This window comes from Apodemus sylvaticus, chromosome 10, assembly GCF_947179515.1.
Source record: "Apodemus sylvaticus chromosome 10, mApoSyl1.1, whole genome shotgun sequence".
In the NCBI taxonomy this organism is placed as follows: domain Eukaryota; kingdom Metazoa; phylum Chordata; class Mammalia; order Rodentia; family Muridae; genus Apodemus; species Apodemus sylvaticus.
Window position 1 is genome coordinate 35,230,441 of NC_067481.1, and position 26,787 is coordinate 35,257,227.

Consider the following 26,787-nt stretch of genomic DNA (forward strand, 5'->3'; position numbering starts at 1 on the left):
TCTGTTGGTTGTGATTGTACTGAGCTAACCCACACTGGGTAGAAGGATACAGAGTAGGTCTCTCTGGGGAGAGGGACAGGAGGTAGCCAAGGAGCTGCTGTGACCAAGGATGTTCAAGTACAAGAAGGTTACACTCACCTTCACTGTAGTCAGAATAAAGACTGGGGCATGAAGACTACAGGGAACGGTGCTGAGGTGACCTCTTACATGGGAGCTTGTTTCATAGATTGGAACAGGCCTACATGCTCCAGGACTCACCATAGGTCTCTCAGCAACCTTAATTCAGAGTCACCCTGGGCTACCACCCACCATAAGTTGTCCATGAAAATGCTCTACCTGGGCTTCAGAGTTCCGCTGGGGCTTCGTGGTCCATGGTTTCACACAGTCCCCCAGCTCTTTTAAGGACATACTTCTGCACAGTGCCTGTGCTGGGACACGGCCCCTGCTTCCCCCAGCTGTGGCTTACTAAGTCGAGAGGCAGCCCTCTGTGTGACTCCTAAACAGCCAATCCCAGAGTACCTCTGCCCTATATGGTGCTCTGGCCCCTGTCCACTGCCTTGGAAGAAGGCAGTACAAGGACTTTAATCTCTTACTGTCAACATCTTTAAGGTAAAGTACATCCAGGGTAAGCTCTCTAAATGTCAGAGCCAGATGCAGGCACTGTGCTCCGTCTTCCATGTGGCATTTACTCTACAGGTTCATGGGCTTTGGTACCCGGGCTTTGGGCAGTCTGACTGCCTAAATATGGGTTAATTATGAACATACTGATGGTCACATCCCCAGCCACGCAAGAGAGGGAAGTCAGGGCCTGGATAGAGACCCTCTCCAGAGACGCACAATTCTATGAGACTAACCACAGCTAATGGTCATTGCTACCTTCTCTGGAATATCACCCTAGATCCAAGGCCATTGTCTGACAGCTCTTTCTTTCTCTCTATATTCAAGGCTACCCCAACTTTGTGGCAACCTATGGCAGAGGCTACCCCGGATTCGCTCCTAGCTATGGCTACCAGTTCCCAGGTGAGTGGCCTAGACCCTGGGGTTTTGGAAATTTGGGAGACAGGCTGCATCTAGGAAGTAGGGAGGAACAGACAGTTGCTCCAAAAGAGAACACAGTTTGTATATCTGTGTATGCTACGTTCCAAGTCCCCTCTGGTCCAGGGTAAGGGTATAGTTGGGGCTTTCCAATGGGCTAGAGTGTTTCCTTGATGCTGGAGGAAAAAAAGGAGGAGAGAAGAGATGGGAACCCCCCTCTGCTCACCTCCTTTCCCCCCCAAGCCTATTCTTGGTCTTCTCCTTGGGGGACTCAACTCTGGGCCCAGGGCTTGTTGTCACACCACCATCCCTGCTGCCTGCTGCTGTTTATATCTACCTGTTAATGCCTCCCAGCCTGCCTTCCCCTCTTCCTCTCTCTAACCTGGCCTGACTGCCCTGACATCAGGCTTTCCTGACATAATGTCGATGATGTGCTGCAAGAAGTCAGACTTGTGCTTTATACCCTGATGAGCGGTGCAGATTCTCATTCTCCTTTGCAAAGACAGCAGAGCATGGCACTGCCCACACATGCCCTGGTGGTTCAGCCGAGGGAGCAGGTGGGCGTTGTCTGGGGAAAAAGGGAAGATGCTACAGGAAGGGATGCTTTAGGGGTATTGTGAGGTAAATCTCACAGTCGAGCAGTACAGATGAGATATATTAGGGTTCCTACTGCGACATAGTCAGAGGCCAGATAATATGTCCAGCCGTAAGGAAGTCTGTGCTCCATGTTTCTCTGCAGGGGGATAAGGGCATGGGGGGAGTCACACTCAGTGGCTAGACTTGGGGTTCCTCCTGGAGGAGGCCTGAGGGAAGTGACGAGCAGAAGGTACAGAAAACTGGCCTGAGGGAAGGCTTTCTAAGCCTGAGGAGCAGGAGTTGGAGGAAAGGGCTAACACTAGCCTCAGCTCAGGCTTTGAGGTGGGAACAGAAGATATGTATGGCTATATCCTGTGATTCTGGCCAGTATTGGAAACCTAGGCACTTATCCTATCTCTGGAACCAGTTGGACAAGTGACTGTGGCAAGTCACCTGCTTCTGGGCTTCGCTTCTCTTGTTTGTGAATAGATGTTGGGTAGGACCTTTGAAGGAGGGTGCATGCCCCTCTCTGACTATGGTGTCTGAGGCAGAAGGGAGATAGGCAGAGCTTCAGAAGTTCAAGGTAGAAGGGTGAATACAACAGCTTCCCTGGGGCCTAGGCACATTCTGCATCTGGGATATGCTGTCAGCAAGGACCCTTGGTGGGCCCTCCCCACAGTCTCTCTATATCTTGTGATAACCTAAAGTCTGAGACCAGAGTTCAGGCTAGAAATGTTATCCCCATTACAGGCAGGTACAGATCTAAAGACACAGAGGAAAGAAAAGAGTCCAGGTGGTCTTGAGTCACAGCTTCTAATATTTCACCATTAGCCAGCATCTACCTGTCAGTTAGGTAGCATTTGCTTGCTAAAATTTTAGATCTGTAAAATTCAGGAGAAGGGGGGGAGGGGGACAAACAAACTGGGTTTTACATTCACATTGGCCACATTCCAGTGGCTCAGCAGCCATATGAGGGGGTGGTGGCGGGTCTCAGAGTAGAGTGTAGGGTTTTCCGTCCCACGGAGGGTTCTGTTGCTCAGTGCTGTTCAAGAGATTAAAAGAATGGATGTGGTACCATAGACGTGTGTGCGTGAAGAATTGGAGACATCATTTGGAGACAATGAAGTGGATCCCATGATAAGACCCCTGTCTTGTCTGAACCAGCTCAGGAAACATCTGGTAGTGTTCTGATTCCATGGCTTACCTCCTTGGGTCTACCCCAGACAGACAGGCAAGCTGGGACTGGGCAAACTGAGGTGGTATTCCCAGGTGCCTGTCCCCTTCTGGGAAGTCAAAGCTTTGACAAGGAGTAGACACAGTGTCTATGCCTGGAGATGCTGTTCATCTTCATCATGGGATCAACTTAACTGTGGCCAGTCACTAGGGTCAAATGGGGTAGAAATCATCTTTGAAGACAGACAGTGTTCCCTGGCCCATAGGGTGAGCAATCCATTCTCAGCCACCAAATTTTTCCCATACATTGTGCTCACACTTTGAAGCCTCTTGGGTTCATTTATCTCCTGGTCAGAGACAACCAGGGTGAGGCGCCTCAGGGAGGCAGCTCAGGGAGGTGTGAGCCGCGCAGCCCTCACCCCAGTATGTCAGGAGTCAGGCTGAGGTCAGAGCTCACCCCACACCTGACTCGGCCCCAATACCCTGCCAAACCCCTGCTGGTTCTAGACACAAAGCCTAGGCTGACTCCTGTGTCCCCTCAGTCCTGAGTTCAGGGTATGGTCGATCCCTTTAGAATCAAACATGTCATCATCACGGAGCTTAAGACTTGCTGGGCTTCTAGGGCAGGAAGCTTTAGAATGTCCTGACATCAGTCTCTTGTCTCCTGCTGTAAGGGCTGTTGGAGGTGGGTGTGGATAAGGAGTCAGTAGGGCTGCAGAGTGATCTTCTGACATCAGGGCAGCCCAACCCACTGCCTTCTCCTCACCTCCTCTGGGTGGTTCAGTGAACAAGCTCCTGTGCCCTGGGGCTGGATCCTGGAACTTTCTGATATCATCACAACTCTCTTCACTACCAAGTTGTCCTGATGGTTTTTCTTTGTGGTCTCAGTGGTCTTACCCCGAGCTCACTTCCCATCTCTAGCTCCTCTGAGGTTATGTGCGGGCCCCACACCATTTTTGTCCTTTGAATAGAGGCACGCAGGGCTAGAGATGACAGCCCATCTAGGTTCTCAAGCCACGCAGACCCTTTGCTCACTAGCAGGAACCTGGGTCCTTCTCAGCACAAAGGAACCTGATGCCCTCCAAGGTGTTCTTTGTTACCTGTCTTGACCTTTGTATCCATCCCAGCTGCTTAGGGTTCAGGTCTCACCCCCCTCCCTGTGTGATGTGTAGTCCCAGTAGATCTCCCTGGACCACACAGCTGTGTGACACAGGTTCAACCCCTGCAGCCACGTGCAGGATTCTTTGAGAACAAACAGATGGGATAAGAAAGAGACGATGCCTTTTGTCAGTGCTGGGATTGGCTCTTTTCTAGCAAGGGTGAGGTGTAACCACTTTGCAAATGGCTCCTGCCTCTCATAGTCATGATCAAGGGTCCTCCGTCCCTGGCCCGGTGTTCTCATCAGTGTTGAGTCTGGAATGGCTGTCCTGTCATCACTCTGCTCACTTCCTTGCCCAGGAGTCTTCTGGGCCCCTCCCCCTTCTGTTTACTGTCAACAGTTTCTAGACCTATTTCACTTTTCAAATTATTTGCTGATTTCGATTTTGGGGGAATGCAATTGTTATCAGCAAGCTCCTAAGAGAGGCATCACAAGTAGGGGGTTTGCCGTCATTTTAGAGAGTACACACTCCTGCCAGAGCCCCTGATTGCTGGCAGCGCCCACTGAAATCTGTCCTATCTGGCTGATGGAATGAATGAAAATGATTTTTTTCCTCTTTCAAAATTCTGGAAGAGACCTCGTTGTTTTGCTTTGTTTTGCTTCAGAAAGCGTTCATGCTCCCATCCCTTCCCACTTCCCTTCCTGAATGCGCAGTGGCCAGACCCACCCCACGCCACTGGCCAGTTCTCCCAGAATGTAGGGAACTGCTTACAGATTTCATAGGGTCTCCTCGGAGGAGGAATCCAAGAAGATGCTGCTTCTTTAGAATAATGATCAGACAGGCTTGCCTGGCGAGCTTTTAAGTGCTGTTGGCCCAGAGGGGTTGCGGCTTCTGATCTCAAGGGAGCTAGGGCCTGTGTCCCATGATGCACAGAGGCAGTGTGAACACTCACACCCTTCTACAAAACTGTGTGGAAAATGGGATCTGAAGGAGCAGCAGTGTAGTAAACACTGTTTACTACTGGTTACCATTGTCTTTGGGGCTGGTCTCCTTGTGGCTACCGCCCCAATAAGCTCATCTGTCTTTGAAGAGGAATAGCAGAGTCACCCTAGCCCTTCCTCGTGCTTCACCCATGGGTGCTGCTCTCCACTGGACTCTCCTTCTCTAGTTTCACCTCCCTGCCTCCTGTGCCTTACCCCTACCATGTGGCACTGCCAGAGTGGGAAAGGACAGGACACCTGGGACCATCCAAATCAAGGCTGTATTTCAGGGCTACCTCCCTGAGAGCCACCCCTCCCCGGTAGGATCGTGTCATGAAGACCCTGTCTGATTCCCTCTTTGAGATGTCTTCATTCTGTTAGTAACAGTAGTTCAGTTGCACCCATCGTAGCTAGAGTTTCAGACAGGGAGGGGCCGTGCTCTCCTTGACTCACCCAGTGTGAGCGGATCTGTATGTCTGACTATCAGTATCCTTGGTGTTCATAGAGTGGGCCAGTATGGCAGGAGATCTGTGCGGTTTGGCTCCCCTGGTTAAAAATAACGGATATAACGGGTTCCTTTAGTTTTTTATTCCTACGAGCTTTCTCATGAGTGATGTTCATCTTTACTGCTCCCTAATGACATTTTACATTTCCCCCCTTAAGCAACTGAGGTAGAAAAATAATTTGTTTCCCACAGACATGCTGCATGCTGCCGTCTCTTAACCTGAGAGTGTCCTGTTCTCCCTCCAGGGGAGGTGAACGCACTAGATAGCCAGCACCCGGGACAGCCAAGTGCATTTTGTAGAAGCACGCCAACTTCCCCCAGGCTGCTGCCTGGCCCCAGCTCTCTCCCCTCTGTCTCAGCACTGGCAGAGTGCCCTGTGCTTCACTGGAGGTGATCTGTCCTTGAGCAGAGACAGAACATCTGCATACAGCAGCTGTGGGATAGAGCCCCGCCCCTCCCTCTGCTGTCACTCCCTCCTACAGGAAGACAGCATCCGGAACATTTCACATCTGCATAAGGCGTGGGTTTGCCCAGTTGTGTACGTGCTTGTGCATTTGCTTTCCAAAACCCCGGAGCAGCATAGGTCAAAGGGCAATAGACAGGTTTCGTGATGGTAATGTGAAGAAGGGTGGGTCTCTTGTTCTAGGGCCACTTCTTAGCCAGGTGACCTTGTGCTCTGAAGAATGAAAGTGACGTCTTGGTTAAATTAGACTTGAAGGGATGGCGCATGCATGTGTGTCTATGAATGTGCTGTGCAAATCGGTAAATGCAGCAGAATGAAACGAAGAGCATCAAAGTTTCTAATGCAGCAAGCTTTCTAGGTGAGTTTCCCATCTTTTGTTCTCCGGATGGTGCTGCCTGGGTCTGCTTATCAATGATAGGGGTGGCATCAGATTCCCCCAGGGAAGCAGGGTGTCCCCAGGGCAGGCCTCAGGGATTTGAGTGAGGAGCTGGCTGGGGAGTGTGAATCAGAATGAGTCTAGGCCCCAAAGCAGAGTTAGAAGAGGGTTTACAGTGGAGGATGATAGCGGTGGCCTTCCATAGCAAGTTAGGGTGTGCAGAGCTAGAGCGCACTACAGAAATGTCAAGAGTGAGTCCAGAAGGATGTCCCCTCCTGTCTGTGCCCATCCTCTCAGTTTTTGCCTTCTTAGCTACATTCTTCTTCTTTGCCTCAGGCTGGCTGGTAGCTCTTTGGGATCTTCCAACACTACTAAGGTTAATATGGCCGCCAACTGCCAAAAGTTTCATTGACTACCTTATCGGTAAAGTGTTCCAGGCAGCTGGGAGAGCCAAGACAGCGTCTTGTAACCCAACCTTTATGCCTCTCTCCTGAGCTACTGTGTATATGAAGGAGAAGGGCTGTGTAGATCCCAGGCTGGGGAGACTCTTCTCCAGCAGCTGGGGCTAGAAGTTACCAATTTGTTCCCTGTCTCTTTAGCAATGGAGATCAGGTCTCTGATGCCACTGTGACAAATGGAGATTGGCTTTCTGGGGTGCCGGCCTTGGAACACCTGAGGCTTAGTTATCCTTGGGATGCCTTGTCAGGACTCATAGCCACTAAACCACTCCTTCCCAGTTCTTTGTTCCTAGTTACTGCCCAGTGACAGTCCCTGGTGCTAGCTGAACAGTATTCCTTAGGAGGTGGTCTGAGATGAGGCACTCTAGCTCAGAGAGGCCCTGTTCATCTAGCGAGGCCCTCAAATAACCTTTTGTCAGCAGAGCTGCTGCTGGGTAACCTTGGTTGAAGATCCTGAGGCTTTGACTTTGACTGGTTTGGTGACCAGTCAGCCCACAGAGGCAGGACAAGCATCTTGAGTAGCCAGGAGATAGTACTCCTCAAATGGGCGGGCTGAGGGAGGAGCCCTGGCTATGGATACAGGGCTGTGAGTTCTTATACCAGCTGCCAATTCTGCCCAGAGAACAGTATTTTTGCAAAGTTTCCAGAAAAGCAGATTATAATACTCTGTCTAAACACCTGTTCTATCTAGAGTGGCACTGGGCTGCTGTGAGGGGTGTTCCTGGAGTCTTTCTGGCTGCTCCTTTCTCAGGCCCACCAGAATGACAGAGACTCTCAAGGTTGGTTGTCCCTGTTCAGGAAAGGACGCCCTGGGCATGCACTCAGGATGCCTGTGTTCTATACTCTCTGGACAAGTCCTCAGAGCCTTGGGCGGAGAGGGGCCATTCCAGGGCTGTCCCGGTGGAATCTCAGATCCCAGAAATCAGACAGCCCTGCCCTTCAGTGTCAACCTAATCTGTCGCCTTCCTCCTACTTCTGTCTATAAGGGCTCTTCCTCACCCTCACATTATCCCATCCCAGAAATACACTGGGGACCTTTATGGTACCCATGTGGTGACCTCTCTCTGGCTCTACCTGGCTCCTTGCTCAGTGAGTAGGGGTGGGCCTCTCACCACCCCTCACCAGATAGGAAGCAGATCCTGAAATGGCAGGGTAGGAGGTTAGTCTCCCAGGTTGATTAATGGAGCTGAGGATTCGCACACCTGGGCGGGGCCGAGGCTATAAGCTGGGTGTGGCCTTATAAGGAAGAGCCTTGAGCATCTGTCCCATCTTAGCCCTGTAGTGTGTCTCTGCCCTCCCCCTCCCTGACTCCTCTCTAGAGATTACCTCTTCACAGAGGCTCTTTTAAATTACAAGCCAAGCTCCCAGAGGCCAGCCTGATGGCCACCTGGCCCTGTGTGTACTTGGGATTTATCCTCTCATTTGAATATTAAAGGCAAGCTTAGTCAGAAAGCAGATCTGCCAAGCTTTGAAAGTCAGCAGCACACCCCAAATCCATCCAGGACTGGAGGGAGGTTTGTGGGGACTTGTGGGTGTGCAGTATCACCGAGCGATCCTCGCTGGCATGGAAAATCAAGAGTTGACTCTATTCCCAGATGAACGTGGCGCACAGTGCCTAATAGGCACTTAATAAACATTTGCAGAGATGAATTGGAGCAATCTGAATTGACAGGAATTGCGGGTTTCACTTGCGATCAGCTTTCTGTGCCTCTTGAAGCTGCTCTGCATAAATGAGAGGATGCAACTAAGTGAGCGCTCAGCTCCCCATGGCCACACCAGACATACACATAACACACTCATGTGCGCGCACACACACACACACACACACACACACACACACACACGCACGCACGCACACAGGCACACACCCCATACCACACACAGGCTTTGCAGACAGGTGGGAGGTGAGGTCCTTGCCTTAGCTTGCTTAGACACTAGGCCTCAGTGTCCCTACCTATCAAATACCTACTAAGTAGAGGCAGTGGTCTCCTTGCCTCACAGGTTGCTGAGGGGCCTGTGGGAGCAGACAGGGTTAACAGTGAAGGGAGGCTGCTGGTGTGTGCCTTAGTCCCTGTGAGCTGAGAACTGGTACCCACTAACTCCATCTCTTCCCCCTGCTGCCCACAGCTCTCCCATACCCTCTCAGATACCTGCACCACTGGCCTTAAAGTCCCCTTTGAGTCCCACCATGGGGAACCTCGTCACCTTTCCTCAGCCTTCAGTTTTTATTTTTTATCAGCAAAGTCAAGGGAAAGCCTGCAGTTTAGAAAACAACATTAAAGCAAGAATAACTCAGGGTGTGGAACTCTGGGCCGACTGTCATATGGGGCCCAAGGATCCAGTATTTCATGCCTTCTGGATCAGCCAAGGATGTGGAGGAGACCAAGATGTATCCACTACTACTTCCTGTCTAAGCCACCGAGAAACTTTTTTTCACTGAGTGTGGCGTAGTCTGGATCCACTGCCGAGAGAGCCTCTTGACTCTCTCTCTCTGGCTGCTGGAAAAAGGCATGGTATAACCACCAGCACCTGCCCCAGAGAGTCTCAGGACACAACGACACTGGGCAGTGAGCTCAGAGCCTACAGAAGCATCCTGTGTGTGGCTGGCTAGGGCATTCCCAATAGTGGCATACACAGCAGCAGGGAGCATAGAGGAGCCTTCGATGGTACCTGGAGAACTGTTGTGAAGGGTAATCTTAGTTTATTCCTGCTACCGTAACAATACCATAGCCTGGAGCTAACGGGAAGCAGAAATATATTTCCTAAGGAATAGATGCTGGGAAGTCTGAGGTCAAGACACCGGTGGACTCACTGTGGCAGTGATGACTACTTCCTGGTTTACAGATGCCTGTTTTCTTGTTGTACCTTCCCTTTGTGAGGGTGGGGCACGGGACTAGCAAACTCTGTTTTGTTTTGTTTTTAAAGATCTATTTATTTATTGTATGTATATGAGTACACTGTATCTGTGTAGATGGTCGTGAGCCTTCATGTGGTTGCTGGGAATTGAACTTAGGACCTCTGCTCGCTCCAGTCCACCCAGCTCAGTCCAGTCCACTCAGCTCACTCCAGTTGACCCCACTTGTTCCGGTTAACCTTGCTCACTTAGTCCCTGCTTGCTCCAGCCCAAAGATTTATTTATTATTATAAATAAGTACACCGTAGCTGTCTTCAGACACACCAGAGGAGGGCATCAGATCTCATTACAGATGGTTGTGAGCCACCATGTGGTTGCTGGGATTTGAACTTAGGACCTTCAGAAGAGCAGTCAGTGCTCTTAACCGCTGGGCCATGTCTCCAGCCCTAGCAGACTCTTTGGATTCTCTTTTTTCCTTAAAGAGATGTATTTAGTACGTATGTATGTATATATGTATGTATGTATGTATGTATATGTCTGTGCATGTTTCCCCACCCTTCCCACCCCCACCAAGAACCTGGAGATTGTTGGCAAGAAATATCAGGAGGGTAGCATCTCCGGGCAGAGGATGATGGGAAAATGTTGAGCTGATCCTGGTGATTCCATTCGGCCCTAAGCCTCAGGACCCCCATGTTTACACCTCTGATGAACCCACCATGGCCCTGCCTGCCCTGAGCCTTCCCAGTGTCTTTTTGTCCTGCTGTCACATGGTTCTACTACAATTCAAGCTAACACTTGAGAGAAAACGGCTCTTCGCTCACCAGTAAATTATGCATGTTACCCACGAAAGCCCTTTGAATGCCAAATCACGTAAATTAATAGGATTTTAGAATGGGAAGCACCAAAGGGATTTCGCAGCTCCGTTGCCGTTACCTTGGGCAATAATAATAAAAAATAGGAAGAGAAGTTTGTAGTCCACTTGTGGTAAGCACTTCACACTGTCATCTGCTGACTCTTCAGGGCAGCTCCACAGCACAGGCACTAACTAGTAGCTGTGCCTCACAGAGGAGGATGAGGTAGGGAGGGGCGTTAAGTGAGAACATGAGGTGTGTGTTTACGTTGGGTGGCATTTCTAGAAGCACTCTCTACCTGGTTTATTGAAGCAGGGTGTCTCATTGTCCTGGAGCTTGCTAAGTAAGGTAGGTTAGCTTTCCAGCAAGCCCCAGGAAGTACCTGTCTCCACCTCCCCACATCTGGGGTCATATATTAAAATAGCAATTTATGTTAACACTTAGCCAAGACGGTGCAGAAGCATGTCATGTACCTGCCTTCCATGATTTAGGTGCTGACACCCTGCCGAGAGCAAGCCCAACTGCGCACCCTCACTGTTGACCACAGACAGCCTCAGCTTCCCAGTTTGGCCCCTCTGCTTCCTCCCCAGGGACAGCTATTAGGTTCTAAAATTATGTATTGTCTCTGCTGTAGTCCAGAGTGAGGCATTCGTAGCCCATGGTCTCTTCAGCATCCCTCTGCCGCAAGCAGCAGCCACTCCTGGCCCCCTCACCTGTCTACGGCATCTGCACAGCTGTTGGTATCTCCTGGCAAAGCTGGTCTCACTCCTTAAACAGTGTGTCTTAAGTCAGGCTCCTATTTTGAATGCCAGGAGCTCAGGGCTTATTCTGTTCCTTTTGAAATGAACACACATCATCTTCCGTCAAAGCAGACCATTTCCGTTTGATCCTGGAAATGTGCCCCTTTGGTGATTAGTTTCGCCTTCTCTTTGGAGCTTCTGTTCTGATGTGAACCCCTGGTTCCTCTAGCCCCACTCATGTGCCGCCCAGCTTTCTTCCAGCCTCACCCAGAAGTCAGAGCTATGAATTTTTCTGTAAAATGCTGAGCCCCGCCACCCCAGACAGGCCTGCGCAGCCTGGGCCAGCCAGAGTGGCAGATGGTAATGTTTCCAAACTCATGTAGGACATGTTTCCTACATTCTGGGTAACAGTTTCTTCTTTTGGTGGCTTATTTTCCAGTATTTGGATTCAGGGAAGCAACATGAGATTAGCCAAGACAGTTTGAAGCAGCTATAGAAACTGCTTCTAGGGAGAGGCCGGATGTGCTGGATGAGGGAGGAGAAGAGTACCTGATCAGGCGACCTTAGATGAAACTATTTGTGTGGGACTCGAGGAAAGATTCCCTCAATTCATACCCCTAAAGCTATACAAGGCTTCAGAATTCTCTTCATCTTTTGGGGGATCTATAATGCATCCCAGGTCACAGAAATAAATATGAACCCAACTGGAACTGGAAAACTGGAATTCAGCAGTGGTTGGGGGGGGGGTACGCATGTGCACGCCCACCTACACATACCACCCAGAAAGCCAACATCTCTTCCAAACAAATATAGGGAAAGGAGACAGAAAAGGCCTGTGCCCACCCAGTCAGACAGGACGCAACATCTTCAGTGTTTACAAAAAAGCAAAGACCCCCCCCCCCCCGCAACAGCTTCTTCTAACTTATGGTTTGCCTGTCTGCATTACGTACGGGTTAGATGCTACCAGAAGGGTTGATTCTGTTGATGAAGGTATGGCCAGGGCAACCTGTGATTTCAAAGTTCCCCAAGACAAGATGGGAACCCACTGTTGTGAATTCGACTGATCATAAGAACTTGACACCCTTGCATATTCACAGGAGCTCCTTGCTCCTGTGAGGTACAAGAGGTGACTGAGTGGGCAGCTGTGTCCCGTGATGTGACTTTTTTTAATAGTATGTTACTGTTTTACTTGTTATTTGTACATGTATGCACACATAGGAAGTCAGTAGACCACTTTCACTCACACGTGGTAGCCCCACATCCTGGCCCGTCGGCAGCTAGAGTTTGAGAAGTCTCCGAGCTGGCGGCTAAGGGACCATGTAACTATCCTGGAAGAGATTGTCACCCAACCGGAGAAATAAGATGGCCATATAAAAAATAGCTGTACTTCGGTAATACAGAAACTAGTAAGTGCTGCAAAAGCAGGAAAAAAAATAGATGCAGTATCATAATTTAAAAAAAAAAAATCCAAGACTAAGCCATGAGGTGGTATGCATACCTTTAACTCCAGCATCCAGGAGGCAGAGGAAGGAAGATCTCTTGAGTTCAAGACCAGCCTGGTCTACAGAGCTTGTTCCAGTACAACCAAAGCTACACAGAGAAACTCTGTCTCAAAAAAGCAAAAACAAAACAAAAATTAAAACACTATTGACTTATAACTTGCAGTAAGGTGTCATGACTCCAAAAGTCTATCAAAGTATGTCAGTTTTTGTCAGTCCTGTAGTGATGTCTTTCCCGTAGACATGTCATTAACCCCAAAGTTTTGTTGACATCAACCCCAGGGGACTTCTGATTGTCATCCTCATAGATAGACAGACTTGTGCAGTGCCTATAGCTAAGGGACTCTAAAGGTCATCTTGTCAGCCAGCCTGTCTTGCAGCTGAGAGGAATAATGTACTTTGCCTAAGTCTCACAGCAAGCAAGGCAGGGGTCAGCCAGGGCTGGAGGCCAAATGAGCTGAAGAGTGACTCTCTGGCTCTGACCCCATCCACCAAGAATGCTACATGGTACAGCCTTTTCTTACCCAGAATCCCTCCATTAGCCTGCTTCTAATATCTCCAGGCATCTTCCCTATGACTGGAAAGTTCCCAGGCATGAAGAACATGGTATATTTCCTGTTCACAGATAGCCAGCCTGTGGCTCCCAGCCCGTCTGGGATTTGATCAGCCAAACATCCCCTCCCCTTTGTGCTGGATTCAGTGCTAACATACCATGTTCACTTGGGCAGTTATCATCATTAGAGATAAACAGAATACACACTGGTATTTTGAGCAGTGGAAGTTTTGCTTTAAACCAACAACAAGAAAGAAAAGACAGAGTAAAGGGTTATAGCTCACTACTACCTGTAAGGAACTCAAGTATGTCCTGATGTCCTTGTGGCCGTGGAATCATGATGTCTACTGTAGAGACAGAAACAGGCCCTGTCTAGAAAGAGTTCTGCCTTGCATAGCACGGAGCTGATAGCTGGGGAAAGATCTGACCACACTCCTGTTATACTGGTTCACTCTCAGACATGGATCTAAGCACTTTGTATATGTGGGCCTTGAACTAGAATAGCTAGCGATTCTGCAGAGCCTGCAGTCAGTTGGTGAATGGCTGAACCGATTTGAATTCAAGACACCTAGGAGATGTGCCTCAATTACTGTAGCCAGTATGACAGTTCTTTGGCTTCTAGAACTCAAGACCCACCCCAAGACATAGTTCCCCACACAAACATATATACCCAACGCAAACACAACACTTATTCCCGTTAAGTTACCCATCCTGAACAGAGCACATCTTTTCTACATCTCACCTCACAAGTCCACCCACCAGGTCCTGTGGGGAACCTGTTGGACTGAAGGGTGACCTCTGAAGGTGGGCAGCCTGCCAGAGCAGGAGGTGACTGATGTAGGAATGAGTCAGGCTTGGTTCAGGACTCAGGTGGGTGGTGGAAGTGTGACTCTGGCTGGTGTCTCAGAAGGAAGAGCTGACAGCCTGAGGTGGCAGTGCAGGGGCTGTAGCCTGTGCACACAGAGTGGCTCCCTCTGCAGCCACCTCTGATAACCTCCACCTCTTAGTTCACCTCAGTGCCTGAGGAAACTTCCATCCCTGGCTGAGTACTCTATCTCCAGCAGAAGCCTTTATCTGAGGTCCAGGATAATGGATTTTTTTTTTTATTCTTCCTCTTTCTCTCAGACTTCTTGTCCAAACTGCTTAACTCTAGAAAATAGACCTTTAAAAAAATTTTTTTTACGAACTATACTCCCTTCCTCCAACTGGCATCTTCTCATGCTCCCAAGAAAACCTCCTATGTTATGTCTGGGAAAAGAAAGCACCAAAGAATACCCTTCCTCTCCCCTGCTGCCTCTTCATTGCACACATCCCTTAAAGCCCCGCTCTGGGCCTGCAGCAGGAGGCTGGGTGGACAGAGGTTGGGACAAAGAGAAATAACCTGACTTCTTCCTTATTTTCCTTCAGCACTTTCTACCAACACCATCTTCAGAAATCTAGAGCCTGCATGGAAGAGCTGGGGAGAGGACTAGGTGGGGAGTCCCGTCCCGGGCTCCCTCTGGGAAGGGAGCAGCGAGGTCTTCATGGGCGCTGGGAGACTCATTCCCAGCCTAGGAGAACCGTGTACAATTATTTCACCTGGATCTTTCTTTTTCCCCTTCAACAGCCCTATTACCATATTTAAATGCAAGTATGTTCTCTTTTCGTTGGCATTTTAAGTAGCTTAGCCTGACCTTTTTAGAGTAGCTCTTTGCCTTTTGAACGTCTTGCCCTCCGTAGAATCATGTAGCTTGGACCATAGTCTTAGAGTTAGTGGGCTTCTAGTTCGCTCTGTGTGGAGGATGACCCTCCTTTCTTTGCCCCTCTGCTCCCTGCTCTTCCAGTGCATGTGTTGGTTCCTTGTCCTGTAGAAGTGCCTTACCAGAAAGGCTCTGTGGCCAAAGTCAAGCAGCTCTTTGTGGGGCTGTTTGTCAGGTTTGCAGGGCCTTCTGGTGAATCATTTTTTTAAAAAAATGTAGCCTCTGGAAATGGGTCTTGGGGTCAGGCTGCAAATGTCTCCCTGGTGGCAGAAGATATTTGTCTTTATGTATGTGGAAGTATGTCTGTATATAGTCCAGTGTTTGACTGTGTGTCAAGCTAGTGGTCAGAGAAGCCACTAGGAAGGAGAGAAGAAAGACTCAGCCTATCTTTTCTTTCATATGGACACTTTGCAGCTATATGCACAGCCTCAGCTTTGTCCCAGGCCTGTCTTTGCTAGACAGTTCTCACCCCTGCTCTAGAGCCCTCCAAGCTGCCTTCCTCTGACTGTGGCCTCATACACTGGAGTTACAAGTTCCCTCCCTGTCATTGCCATGAGATGGGCTAGGTTAGTCTGTGGTAGTATCCTGGTACTACCTGACACATCAAAGCCCTAGGTTCCATCCCTAACATCACAGAGTAATACTATTAAAACTCTGGGAAGATTGAAACACAGAATGGGATCATGCAGAACCACAGGGCTCACCCCAGGTAGAGCCCCTCAGCCCTCTGACATCTAGCAGCTTGTGAATACTCACCTGGGAACACCCACATGCTTCACCCTCGGGCCACCGGCCCTGGCATTTATGACAGGAAGTTTTGACCAATCTAGAGCTCAGATGACCAGATCTTTGGAGAACTTTCGGGAGTGAAACCATCTCTAGGCCACGGCACCTCTTAATGAAGAGGCCAGCCCCAAGCACTTCCTACCTCGGAGCTCCTGCTGACCCCACCACCAGGATCCCTGTCCAGTGTAGCAGGCCAGGCCCAGGGCATTGTGTGTCAGTGCAGGGTCAACAGAGACCTCAACTCACTTCTTCAAAGACACAGGTCCTCCTCATAGTTGAGTTACTGTGGTGTGCCTCCCAGAATGCACTTTTGGGATGACCAGTATGTGAGAGTCAGGCATCTTAAGATTCTGCGCCTTCCAGAAGCCTGAGAGCCACTGATCTGTATCCCCCAAAGCTGTCTGTGAAGCCCTTCCCAGCTGCCTTTGGTGTGAGCTTGGATCCTCAGTAGTGTTTTCTGACTTCAGCCCCTTTCTCCCTCCAGGCTTCCCAGCAGCGGCTTACGGACCAGTGGCGGCGGCAGCTGTGGCAGCGGCTCGAGGATCAGGTAGGAGGGTGTGCGGGGCAGGCGGCTCCCAGGCATGCCTCATATGCAGGGGAAGGTAAAAGCCCTGCCAGTCTGTGTGGCTGCATCTGTCCAGCACTCCTCTCCCTGTTGCCCAGGGGAGGGGATGGGGACGGGGAGGCATCACCGAGGCCCAACCACCCAGGGCAGTTCCTGCAGGGGTCTGTCACAGTTAGGGGACTGCAACCCCCCGAGGCAGTTTTCTGTGTTCCTGTGAACAAAGAAAACCTACCTTTCCCTTTAGCTTTGGCCTGCCCTGTCTCGAAGCCCAGCTCCTAGAAATTCTGGTCCCTGATGTCCTTGGCCCTGGAAGGTTTAAAAGATTCCCTTCCTTGGGTCTCAGACCAGGCCAAAGAGGTAGAAAGTGGACTCCCTCTCCTGCCAAGCCTGACAGGGGGGATTTTTACTCTGGCTCAACTCCCAGAGACCCTGAGGCCAGATATGGACCAATCCTTGAGAGAGGCAAAGGAATAGGCCCTGTTGTTCCAGACTCTCTGCTGAGTCAGATAGCCACCAGAGACTGGACCTTTCTTTCCCTTGACTTTTGGCCTTTTAAAAGATCTGGAGCCCTCCAGTGGCCAGGGAGCACGTTCCTCGCAATGCTATAAGGTCCAGCCAGAACTGGGGTGTATCACCCCACTGTGAGTGCCAAGGGCTTCCGGCCATGCACTGGGCGCCCCTGCTAACAGCTGCTCTCTCCACCTTGCTCCTCCCTCGGCTGAGCAGCTGTCCCCCAGGCTTTTACCCCTGCCCTGACACTCTGCCCCCTCGGGCACTGCTCTGGAGCACTAATTTAACCGAACTGGGCTCTGAGGAGAGTGGGGCAGGGTGGGGGTGCTGGCGAAGATACCAGGAAATGGATTGTTAAAGGCCCAGAGGGCAAATGCCAAAAACCCAAACTGGTACAGTGAGGCTCATTAGAAAAATGTCAGAGAAAATCCGTTCCATGCAAACTGGCACTGCCTCCAAGCTACAAAGGATCCCCTCCCCCAAGATACCCACAGGAGTTTTGGGGGGGAGTGGCCCAGGTAGGGCATTGATTGAGGTGGGGGCTGCTGAGGGGCAGTTTGCCAGAGACCTTGTGATTGGCAGGCAGGCTGGGAAACCCGGAGAGCTGGGCCCTCTCACCTTCAACCCACTCTAGTCTGTAACGGCCCCACCGTGCCCTCTGGCCAGTGCCCCTTGGTGTCCCCACTCCCAGGCCCTAAGACTGGTGCACAGTTGCACATGTCTTCCCGTTTCTGGTTTTGGGGGTTTTATTTTGAATGCTTTGGGAGAATGAAAAAAAAAAAAAAGGCAAAAAGCCTCATTCCTACTTGTGCCTGGGAGGGGAGAAAGATCAAAAGAACAGTGTTGAAATTTGTGAGTGTTGTTTGTTTTCTCCGATCAGTTTCTTTCTTTTGATAACTTGGATTATGAAACTAAACTTTAACCCAAAATTAACCCTGCCTTTCTCCCCACCCCACCCCATCCCTTGACTTCATGGCAAGTTTAAAGGGCAGTATGGGATTCTCTGTGAGCCTGAGAGCCGTCTCCCCGGGCTGTGCCCCTTCTGCCACTCTGCCCACGCACAGACCCCCCCCTCCCCTCCCCAGCCAGGCGGGAGCCCCACTCACCCATCCCTCTAACTCCTAACCCTCAAGGTCATCTCCAACCACACATTTTGTTTCCCAGATCAGTGGTGTTTTATTTGTAGCCATTTCCATCGGGAGCCGAATCTCCCACAGGCCATCAAGGTCAGCCATGTTCATCGCTGCACTGTTAGTGAATCGTATTCAGGAGGACGCTTCCCAAACCCCTGCCCACCCCAGTCTGGGTTAGTACAAGAAGTAAATCCTCAGCTTGAGGTGCCTACCCAAGGGGAACCACACACCCCCAGCACTGCCTAGAGGCTGTAGGCTTGGGCTGTGCCCACCGTAGAGAAAACATGGCCCAATCTGTTTCCAGAGACCAGGAAACCAACCAAGAGCCCCATCTTTGGACCTGGACCAAAGCTGTCAAGTTGGGGAAGGGAGCTCTGCCTTTTTCTTTTAACATATTTTGGCCAGTGGGGGGGACTGTCACCTTCTTCTCTCTAGAAGATGACCAAACTCTGAGCCTGGAAGGTTGGCCAGTTAATATACCTTTGATTGGCCCTTCATTGACAGATACTCTGTTGTGAATTGAGAAAAGCCATACATGAGTTACACCAGACCTCACAGGGTTCCCAGGCACTTGATAACCCAGATTTCCCTGCACCAGCTCCTCAAACCCTGCCTCACCCTACACCCAGGTCTTCCCCAAAAGCTGAGGATGCCCCTGCCCCAGCCTCCTGAGCAAGCCTCCTCTATCAGGAGTCCTTACAAACTCCTTAGAACCCATTGATTGCCCTCCTGGAGCCTGGTGCCGTGCCACCCCTGACAGTGACTACAGACTCTAGGAAATGTGTCTCTGCTTCCAGGGTCTCCTGGACCTGGGTTAGGGATTAGACGTCTTAAGGAAGGCAGCTTTTTTGGTCATTTTTATCTAGCCCCATCCCCACCGTTTTAGTTCTCTCCCTCCCCCCACCCCTTTGTTTTGACTCTCCCCACTCCCACGTCAGGAAGCACCTGCTGAGGGCCATGGGGGTGGGAGGCAGCTTGGATCTTTGGGGTGGCTACTTGGATCCGTCAGGGCTGTGGTACTGAAGCAGTCAGGGGGAGGCCTTGAGTTTCTGCCTCAGCCTGTTCCTCTGGGCTAGCCTGCCTACCTTTTCTTACCTCCCCCCAGAACCTGAGGTGAGCAGGGCACAGGCCTGGCGGGGACCTCCCTGCCGACTCCTAGATAACTTCACTATCAGTGGTCACTTTCCTTTTCACGTTCACCGGTAGTCTGAAACCTCATCTTGTGCTCAGTCGAGAGTTTGTTTATTTTGATTGTGTTCATCCAGTTCCAGCGGCACCGCCCCCATCACGTCCCATCCAAACATAAATCCAGTTGGACCGTTGACACCTCCTCCCCCCGGTCCCCAGCCTGAGGAAAAAAAAATGGTACCAATTTTGAGGGTACTTTTATTTTGGGGTGACCTCATTGGTGGGTCCGTGTATTACTCTTAGAGCCTGCAGAGTACCCCTCCCCCGGTGTCACCCACCCTTCGGCCCCAGCCAGGACCCCTTACTGTACTTTATACTTGCCAGCTTTATTCCAGTCTAGTGACATAAGCTCCCGACGGTGGTGGTGAGTGTGAGCAGTCATGTTTCTGTTGTCTTTTCTCTTGCTTGGTTGGGGCTTCGGTGAGAGAGTGTCTGAGGCATACTTTCCCGCCTCTCTTACACTAGGACCTGCACACGTCCTCTCAGACACTCTTCTGAGCACGCTCAGCAGGAAGGTTTGTCCACACCTGTTAACCCTCTCTCAGTGTCCAGCTTCCTGTTAGTATCAGCTGGTTTGCATGTTTTGCTTGTTCAGATGAAACAGTCCAAGAAACAAACTCATATCCAACTCTCGAGAAATGTCTTTTTTTTTTGTATACTTTACGTTTTTCTATTTTTTTTTTAATCAGTTACAACTCCAAAACACCTGTTGTCTAGTAAAACATTTCACACCTCCCTTGCCTGTTCTTAGATTGTATGTATCTGTGGGACTGAACTAAATGCATGCACTGTAGTAGATGTCCTGGTAGCTGTAGCTGTAGTTGTAGAACATGCATTGTTGAGTTGATATTACAGGGTCTCCGAAGGCGCGGCCCAACACCGCTGTCTCAAGGGTAGCATGGGGACTAGGAAGAGAAGGGGTTCCATGTTTTCAACGTCGCCAAGGGCTTGGATCCATGTTCTCGCCATCAGCCACCACCACCTCTCCTCACGCTCTTCACTCCCCCAGTCTAGAACTGGGCCACCACCCTCAGCTCTAGCCTGCCCAATGAGACCCGTGTTCACCATATTGAAAGCCAGGGGAGCCAGAGTTGGAAGGAGTCATCCTGTTCTTCCGGGTTCTTATCTTTCCCACACTGTTCTTGACCAAAGCAACAGATCTTTTCTTGTTTTTAAGGCCATCAACCAGGTTCCGCTAAGCCCAGCTTCTCCTTGTCCTTCAGGGACACAGGTCCCTATGAAAAGATCAGCCTGTGTCGTCTGCTCCTGTGGGTGGAGGGAGGGTGGTAAAGTGTGGTAAGGAACACACTGAGAGCTTCAGCCCCTGCACACAGAGAGTACATTTGACTCTGATAGATGCTGACACTGGCTCTTATGAGCAGTGACAGTGAAAGGGGCCAGCGGCATGAGTGATGGCCCGGCATCCCTCACGGTAGTGACTGCCACAGCTTCTCAGAAGAGAGAAGCATGATAGGCCTGAGACAGCCTATGCAGAGCCACCGTTCCCCCGAGCCCTCCCTTCTGGAGGGAGCCTTTGTCTTCCACTTGGGGGCACGTGTGAGCAAGCCATCTTTGGACACTCTATCTTCTCTGTATGTGTAACAAGCCATAAGGGAGTACCAGAGAACTCAGAGCTTTTATCCCCAACTTTCCATATGAAGTAAGGACAGTACTTACTATGCAGAATCTGCATGTCAAGTCAAGGTGAACAGTGGCTCTGACCAAAACCTACAGTCAGACAGGCATAGGGCAGAATCCGCAGAATACAAGTTATCTATCACAGGGCACAGAATTCAGAAAAAAAGTCATAGAGTCCATAGCGTCTTCAAAAGGCTATGCCATGCTAGAATGAAATAGAAGCCTCATGGGAATAGGGGGCGTGGGGTGGGGAGCTGTGATGCTCTGGTAGAGTTAGAACACAAAAGAACTGAGCATGCGCCAGGCCCGACAGAATGAGGACACAGAGGCTCCAGGTGGAAAAATCCAGGAGGAGCCATCCTTCCAGCATGGTCTCCCTGGGGACAAGGAGGCAGGCAGCAGAAAATGGCTGGGATGCTGCTGCCGGTGCAAACTGACTTAGGGCTAGCAAGGAAGAACAGTAAAAGTGGGAGCGGAAGCAGAGAGCAGCACCCCAGGCTACTAACCTGCATCCTGCATCCTGCATCCTGGGGCAGCTCTGGTGCCTCAGACTTCCAGCCCAGGAGGCAAGAGGGCAGACCAGCATGCCCACCACAGCCTCTCCTAAGCCAGCAGAGGAGGTTAGGGCCCAGTAAACTGGCATGGACATCCCCGCCCTTCTGAGATGGCTGTGGGTCTCTGCAGCTACCTTTGTGACAGTGTCTCAAAGTTCTTCATCCTTTCATGTATGCAGAAATCCCTGTTTCTGACAGTGTAGTTATTCTCTGGCCTGACAGTGACCACCTCCAGCTTCATCATCAAAGGGACAGTGAGCTAGGGAAGCTATTTAGTAGGTAAAGTACTTGCCACACATATGTGAGGATCTGACTTCCGCCAGCCCTAAAATTCAGAAAAGCCAGGTAGAGCAGACTGTGACAGCGCATACCTGTGACCCCCAGCGTCAGGGGGGCAGACAGGCAGATCCTGCAGGCGAGTGGGACAGCCATGACTTTGAAACCCTGTCTCAAAAAATAAGATTTAAAAAAAAGATAAAGAAAACCTGACATCAAGCTCTAAATTCTATACATGTGTGCACACACAGGTAAGTACACCTGCATACATGCATACATGACACAGGACGGGGGTTGTGGATCAGTGTGTGCCTTCATCTCTGGGAATAGCTTTTCTGCACTTCTGTCAGCAAGATTTGATGGGCGATGAGAAGTGGGGAGACACAGAGCAGCTCTCTGCTTTCCTCTCAACCTCATGTTAGCATAAATACAACCTCTTGGGGGCTGTGGCCTATCTGTGGGGAAAGTCATGGAGAGAGTCTCTCCTTAGGATGCAGCCATGTCTGTTGTCTTAAGCACAATCAGTGTAGTCTCCAGAGAAGGGAAATATGTGGCCTACTGGGGTAGGACAAGGCACCACGACTGGCCGGACTTAGCTCACCCACACGGTGTTACTTCAATATTCATCTTTCAGGCCCTGGCCTGCATTCTGGAGAGCACCTTCTTTTCCCAGGTTGTCATTAAAAATTTCATTTCCAAGAGAGCCAGGGCTTTAACCACAAAGGCTAGCAATGGGATTTAAGTGACTTCGCTGAATCTATAATAATGTGCACAGGTTCCCACTGCTGACCTCGGCTCCATTCAGTCTCCAAGGGCTTTCAGACCAGTCGCGTTGAGGATACAGTACATCAGCTCCAATCAATAATTTTGTAATAGAAATACCGTGCACTTGATAAATCAACTCTAGAGCAATTAGTGACTAGCCTTAAAGTCCAGACTGAAGTCTAAGTTAATCTAGAAGCAGATGGAGTAGGGGAATGTTAATGGTCTTTAAATCAGTGGAATGGTTTTCAGTAGGTGACATGTTCCTGACTGCCCCTTAAGTGGACTAGGCGTCGCTCAGCTGGAAAGCCCAGGCCCAGCCGTCGAGAAGCCTTCCACACAAAGTGCAGTGGTTCTCTCGGGCACTGCGCAAGCAGGGAGAAAGAACACATTAGGCCTAGAGACCCTCTCCCATTGGTGGAGGGACTGAGAGTTGTAAGAGCCCCGGAAGGTGGTCACTCACTAGCGTTGGCGAGAGCTGCCAGAGGAACACAGGCTTGGAGGAGGCATCGTGGTGCCCTATATTCCAAAGAGCTTTGATAACCATATACAGCCACACCCAAGCCATGAGCTACCCAGGAAAGCAGGGTTGGCACAGTTTCACATGTTTTCTCCTGAGAGAGCATGGTTACAGAACATCTGTGTGACTTATCCAGAGTCACACTCCTGGTAACCTAGAAGCAAGGCTTGAGTCAAGTGAAGAGCACTGGATCTGAAGTTAGCCCTGTGGAGAAACTGCCACCATGGGCCTGCCTCCAAACCCCTCACATAATCAGCCATACAGGGAACACCCAGGCAGCCCTGAGGTCTAGGTATGTGCCATTCCAAGGACTCCAGCTCCAGCCCAAGGCCACAGAGCCCAGTCCTCCAGATGGAGATTGCAGAACCAGAGCCAAGGTCATCCGCCAAAGTTTAACTCAGCAGATATTTACCAAGTATAGAACAATAATTATTACTAGACATGGAAGGTATAGTTTTTAGCTGTTTTGGAAAGGTTGGCATGTTTATGTTTTATAGAGGGCTGAGAACCTGAAAGCACTACAGAGGTGTAGGCTCCGTGTGTGCATTTTTCCAGACCCTTCTGTGTAGTTCTATTGACTTTTGCTATCCTCCTAACTTTAATATCTTCTTTATGAACTGCTTTTTCTCATGATGGCCTCAGCTGTGTGGGGTGTCATGCTATCACATCTAAAGAAGGAGGTGGATCAGGAGATGTACCTCAGTTGATAGTGTGCTTAACCTAGAATGTACAAAGTCCTGGGTTTGATCCCCAGCACTGGATAAACCCTGAACAATGGCGCACACCTGAAGACTCAGCAGCAGAGGCAGGGAAATCCAGAAGTTCAAGGTCACCCTCAGCTACATAACAGGTGCAAAGCCAGCCTGAGGATATGAGATCTGTTTCACAAATGTAGTATGGCACTGTGCAATGCACCTCAGAAGGTGGTCCAGAATCCCACCAAAAGCCAAGAGCTTTGTGCTGATTGGCCAAGGCCTGTGCTATAAGAACCAGTCACTGAATCTCCTTCTAAACCAAATAGCTTTTATACAGTTTGGGAAAGGACTATATCCCAAAGGAACACTTGGGGTCTGATAAAGAGAAAGAAAATTACATTGTAGTAACAACAGGGGCACATACCATACCCCTGGGGGGCTGTGGTCCAGCACTGTCTACACCCTTAAGAACCAGCCAGCCTTGAGAGAAGACAACAGGTCGTTAATGGCACTACACCACCAAAACCAGAAACCTGTTCCATGCACAGGAGGTGCGCGGGTGAGATGTGGTTCACTAGTCTAGAAGAGGATGCATTTGAAGCCCTGCAAACAGTTAACTGTGGCAAGAGAATTAAATACAGTAGGGGCGGGATGAGCATCTGGAGATGTTAAAGAGCTGGAAAGACCAGTGTAAAGGGCCCTTGGTACCCAACTGTGAAGCCTGGATTCACCTAGGCAACAAGTAGGGAAACCCCAAACCAGGAAGTGAAAACAGAGGTGCATGATTGACAGACCTAGACAGCATACTTCAGGGTAGCATGGAGGAGTTGGGCAAGTCACAAATAATCCTTAGACATTGTTGCCTCTGAATGCTCATCAGTAAATATCTACACAGGACGAGCCCAGTCTCTACCATGGTGATGATGGAGGCTGGGGTAGGGTACAGAAGGATTCTGTGCTATGAGACTCAGTCTTCTGGGAAAGGCATCACACAGTCAAGTTTGAGATCTAGCTGCTGGTCATGCAGCAGAGCTCTGTATATGAGGAGAGACCTGGCCCCGGCCTTCAAAGACTGGGACTGGAAGACTGGCTACTAGGTAGTGCAGTATAGACTAGTCTACCTAGAAACCAGCCAGGGTCACTATATGTGGGGCTGGGGATTGGTTCAAATTCTTCATAGCAGTAGACTAAGAAAGACAGAACCACCTAAGAAAGATGACCTGGGCAGGGGCCCAGGGTAGACATACATCTCCATTTTACCCTTAGTGACAAGTTGTCACCCACTCCCATCCTCTGGCTGTCAGCTCTCATTCCTTTATTCCTTTGCCCTCACGGCAGCCTCTGCCCTCCTCCTTTCTGCTGGTCCATCTCTCATTGTCCTTGTCTGGCTTGGACTAGTAGAAAGAAAGTCACCCCTAGTGAACCGAACACCTCAAAATATACTTCTGCTGGAAGTTTCCTTAAAGGAGAGTACCTTGTTAACAGGAGAGTATTAGAGACATTCCCCTACTTTATTAATACAGTAATAATAACAGTTCATCAGTAGTTGCTCACATTATGCGAGTCACGTGCCATGTGCGCACGCGCCATACACCCACTTAATTCTGAAGCCATAAGTGGGTGCCATCAGTCCCCTTCCCATTTTAGAGATTACAAACTGTGGCTCGGGGAAGAGATAGTAGCTTATCTGAGGCGGCAGTGACAGGATTTGAGCCTGTCCCATCAGCCTGTGCTCTTAGCCGCTATCAGCACATGCTGCGCTGTACCAGTCTAGCGACGGCTGAGCCAAACTGCAACTTTTAAACACTCAACAGAAAGGTGCAGCTGTTCCCACTCAATTCTTCCTATCCTTAGGGGAGGCGATAACCCAAAAGCATTTACAAGTGGTCTCGGGAAGCACAGTCTGCATTTTTGCACCTGTTTCTGTTGTTGGGACTCCATGGCATGGTTCTGCCTGGCTGATCTTTGGCTGACATTTTGATTTGGTCCCGCATCCATTCGGGCCAGTGTTAGACAAAGGAGACCCAGAAGAGGTGTGGTCCAACAAGAGGGAGCCAGGTTGAAGGGAATTTTTTGAAGGGAACCTTTAGTTAAAATACAGCTGAAGGAAGTTAGTCACTGTCCAAGGTGATGGATAAGGGAGGGAACCTCTGGATAGGCAGACTTCTCGGCAGGGAGGAGTCAGCATCCCTTTCTTTGCCTTGCATAAGCCGCAGCTGGAAAGTGGTTGGGAAACACAGCCCAGCCTTAGAGCAAGGAGGCCATTGGCTGCCCAGTTGCTGGGGCTGTGCTTTGGGCCAATGGTAGAGAAGGGGGTGTGGCCACAGTAGCAGCCGGCTCCTTGCCCAATCTTCTTTCAGGGATGCTTGGGCACCAGGTACCATAGCAACTGCAAACAGGGGCTCATTTGTTTTGTAGATGAGTAATTACTACACAATTAAAGAAGGCTAAAAATAAATGGGCCCTTTGTTCCTGGCTACTTATTAATATTAATAAAGTGGTCTGTCCAGGTCCATGGCAAATAGTGGATGCCACGCTTGCGCCTGGGTGCCTGAGGTAGCCTGATGTATGAGGAAAGCAGGCCAGCCCTGCTTCCCAGCCAGCTTCCCTCTCTTTCTGGAAGTTATTTCTGGCTATTTCTTAGAGAGGGTGAGCTTCCCCGGTCTTGGGAGTTCAGCCTTACAGATACACGCATAATGGTGGGTACCCTGGCGAGTCAGTCACAAAACTAACCCACCCCTCTCCCACCAGAGAACAGACCAGAAACACATCAGGAACCACGTGACATGGAAGAAACTCCTTGTCTCTTTAAGCTGTCTTTGACTTCACACTGTCTTTTTAAATCCAGAAAAAGACCCTTTAAAACCTTCCACTGAGGTGTAGGCCCTGAGGTTTCAGGGTTGCCCTCTGCCGGCCTCTTTTTCTGTTTGCCTGTCTTGAAGAGTAAACTCACCATGACATGCTAGGGGGCTCGCTGAGATCATGATCTTCATTCCCTAGGTCTTGACCTTCAAGGTTCAAATAGCTAAGAGGATATTGAAGCCACCTAGAGGAGCACCCACCTCCTGGGGTAGGACATGTCTTGTGAGTAAGAAATAGCTCAGAAGATAACCCCACAGGAGAATGGGCGGGGCATGGTTTCTGGCTTGCATCCACCTAGTCTACTAAATGAGGATTTCAGACTGACAGTCCCTAGTAAGTCCCATCAGCCTGGCAGCTCTGTACTGCTGCTCCATCCAACGATCCTGATCCTTCGTC

The 26,787-nt window shown here is 50.1% G+C and overlaps 1 protein-coding gene across 4 annotated transcripts in view; it reads left to right on the forward strand.

Annotated features, from left to right (window-relative positions):
- Positions 1 to 26,787, forward strand: part of Msi2 (musashi RNA binding protein 2) — a 373,444-nt gene that overhangs the window by 331,248 nt on the left and 15,409 nt on the right. For all 4 annotated transcript variants that reach the window (XM_052195698.1, XM_052195695.1, XM_052195696.1 and 1 more), the window contains exons 10-11: positions 946 to 1,020; positions 16,173 to 16,235. In XM_052195698.1, coding sequence (XP_052051658.1) covers positions 946 to 1,020; positions 16,173 to 16,235 — 138 coding nt within the window. The remainder of the gene's footprint in view (positions 1 to 945; positions 1,021 to 16,172; positions 16,236 to 26,787) is intronic.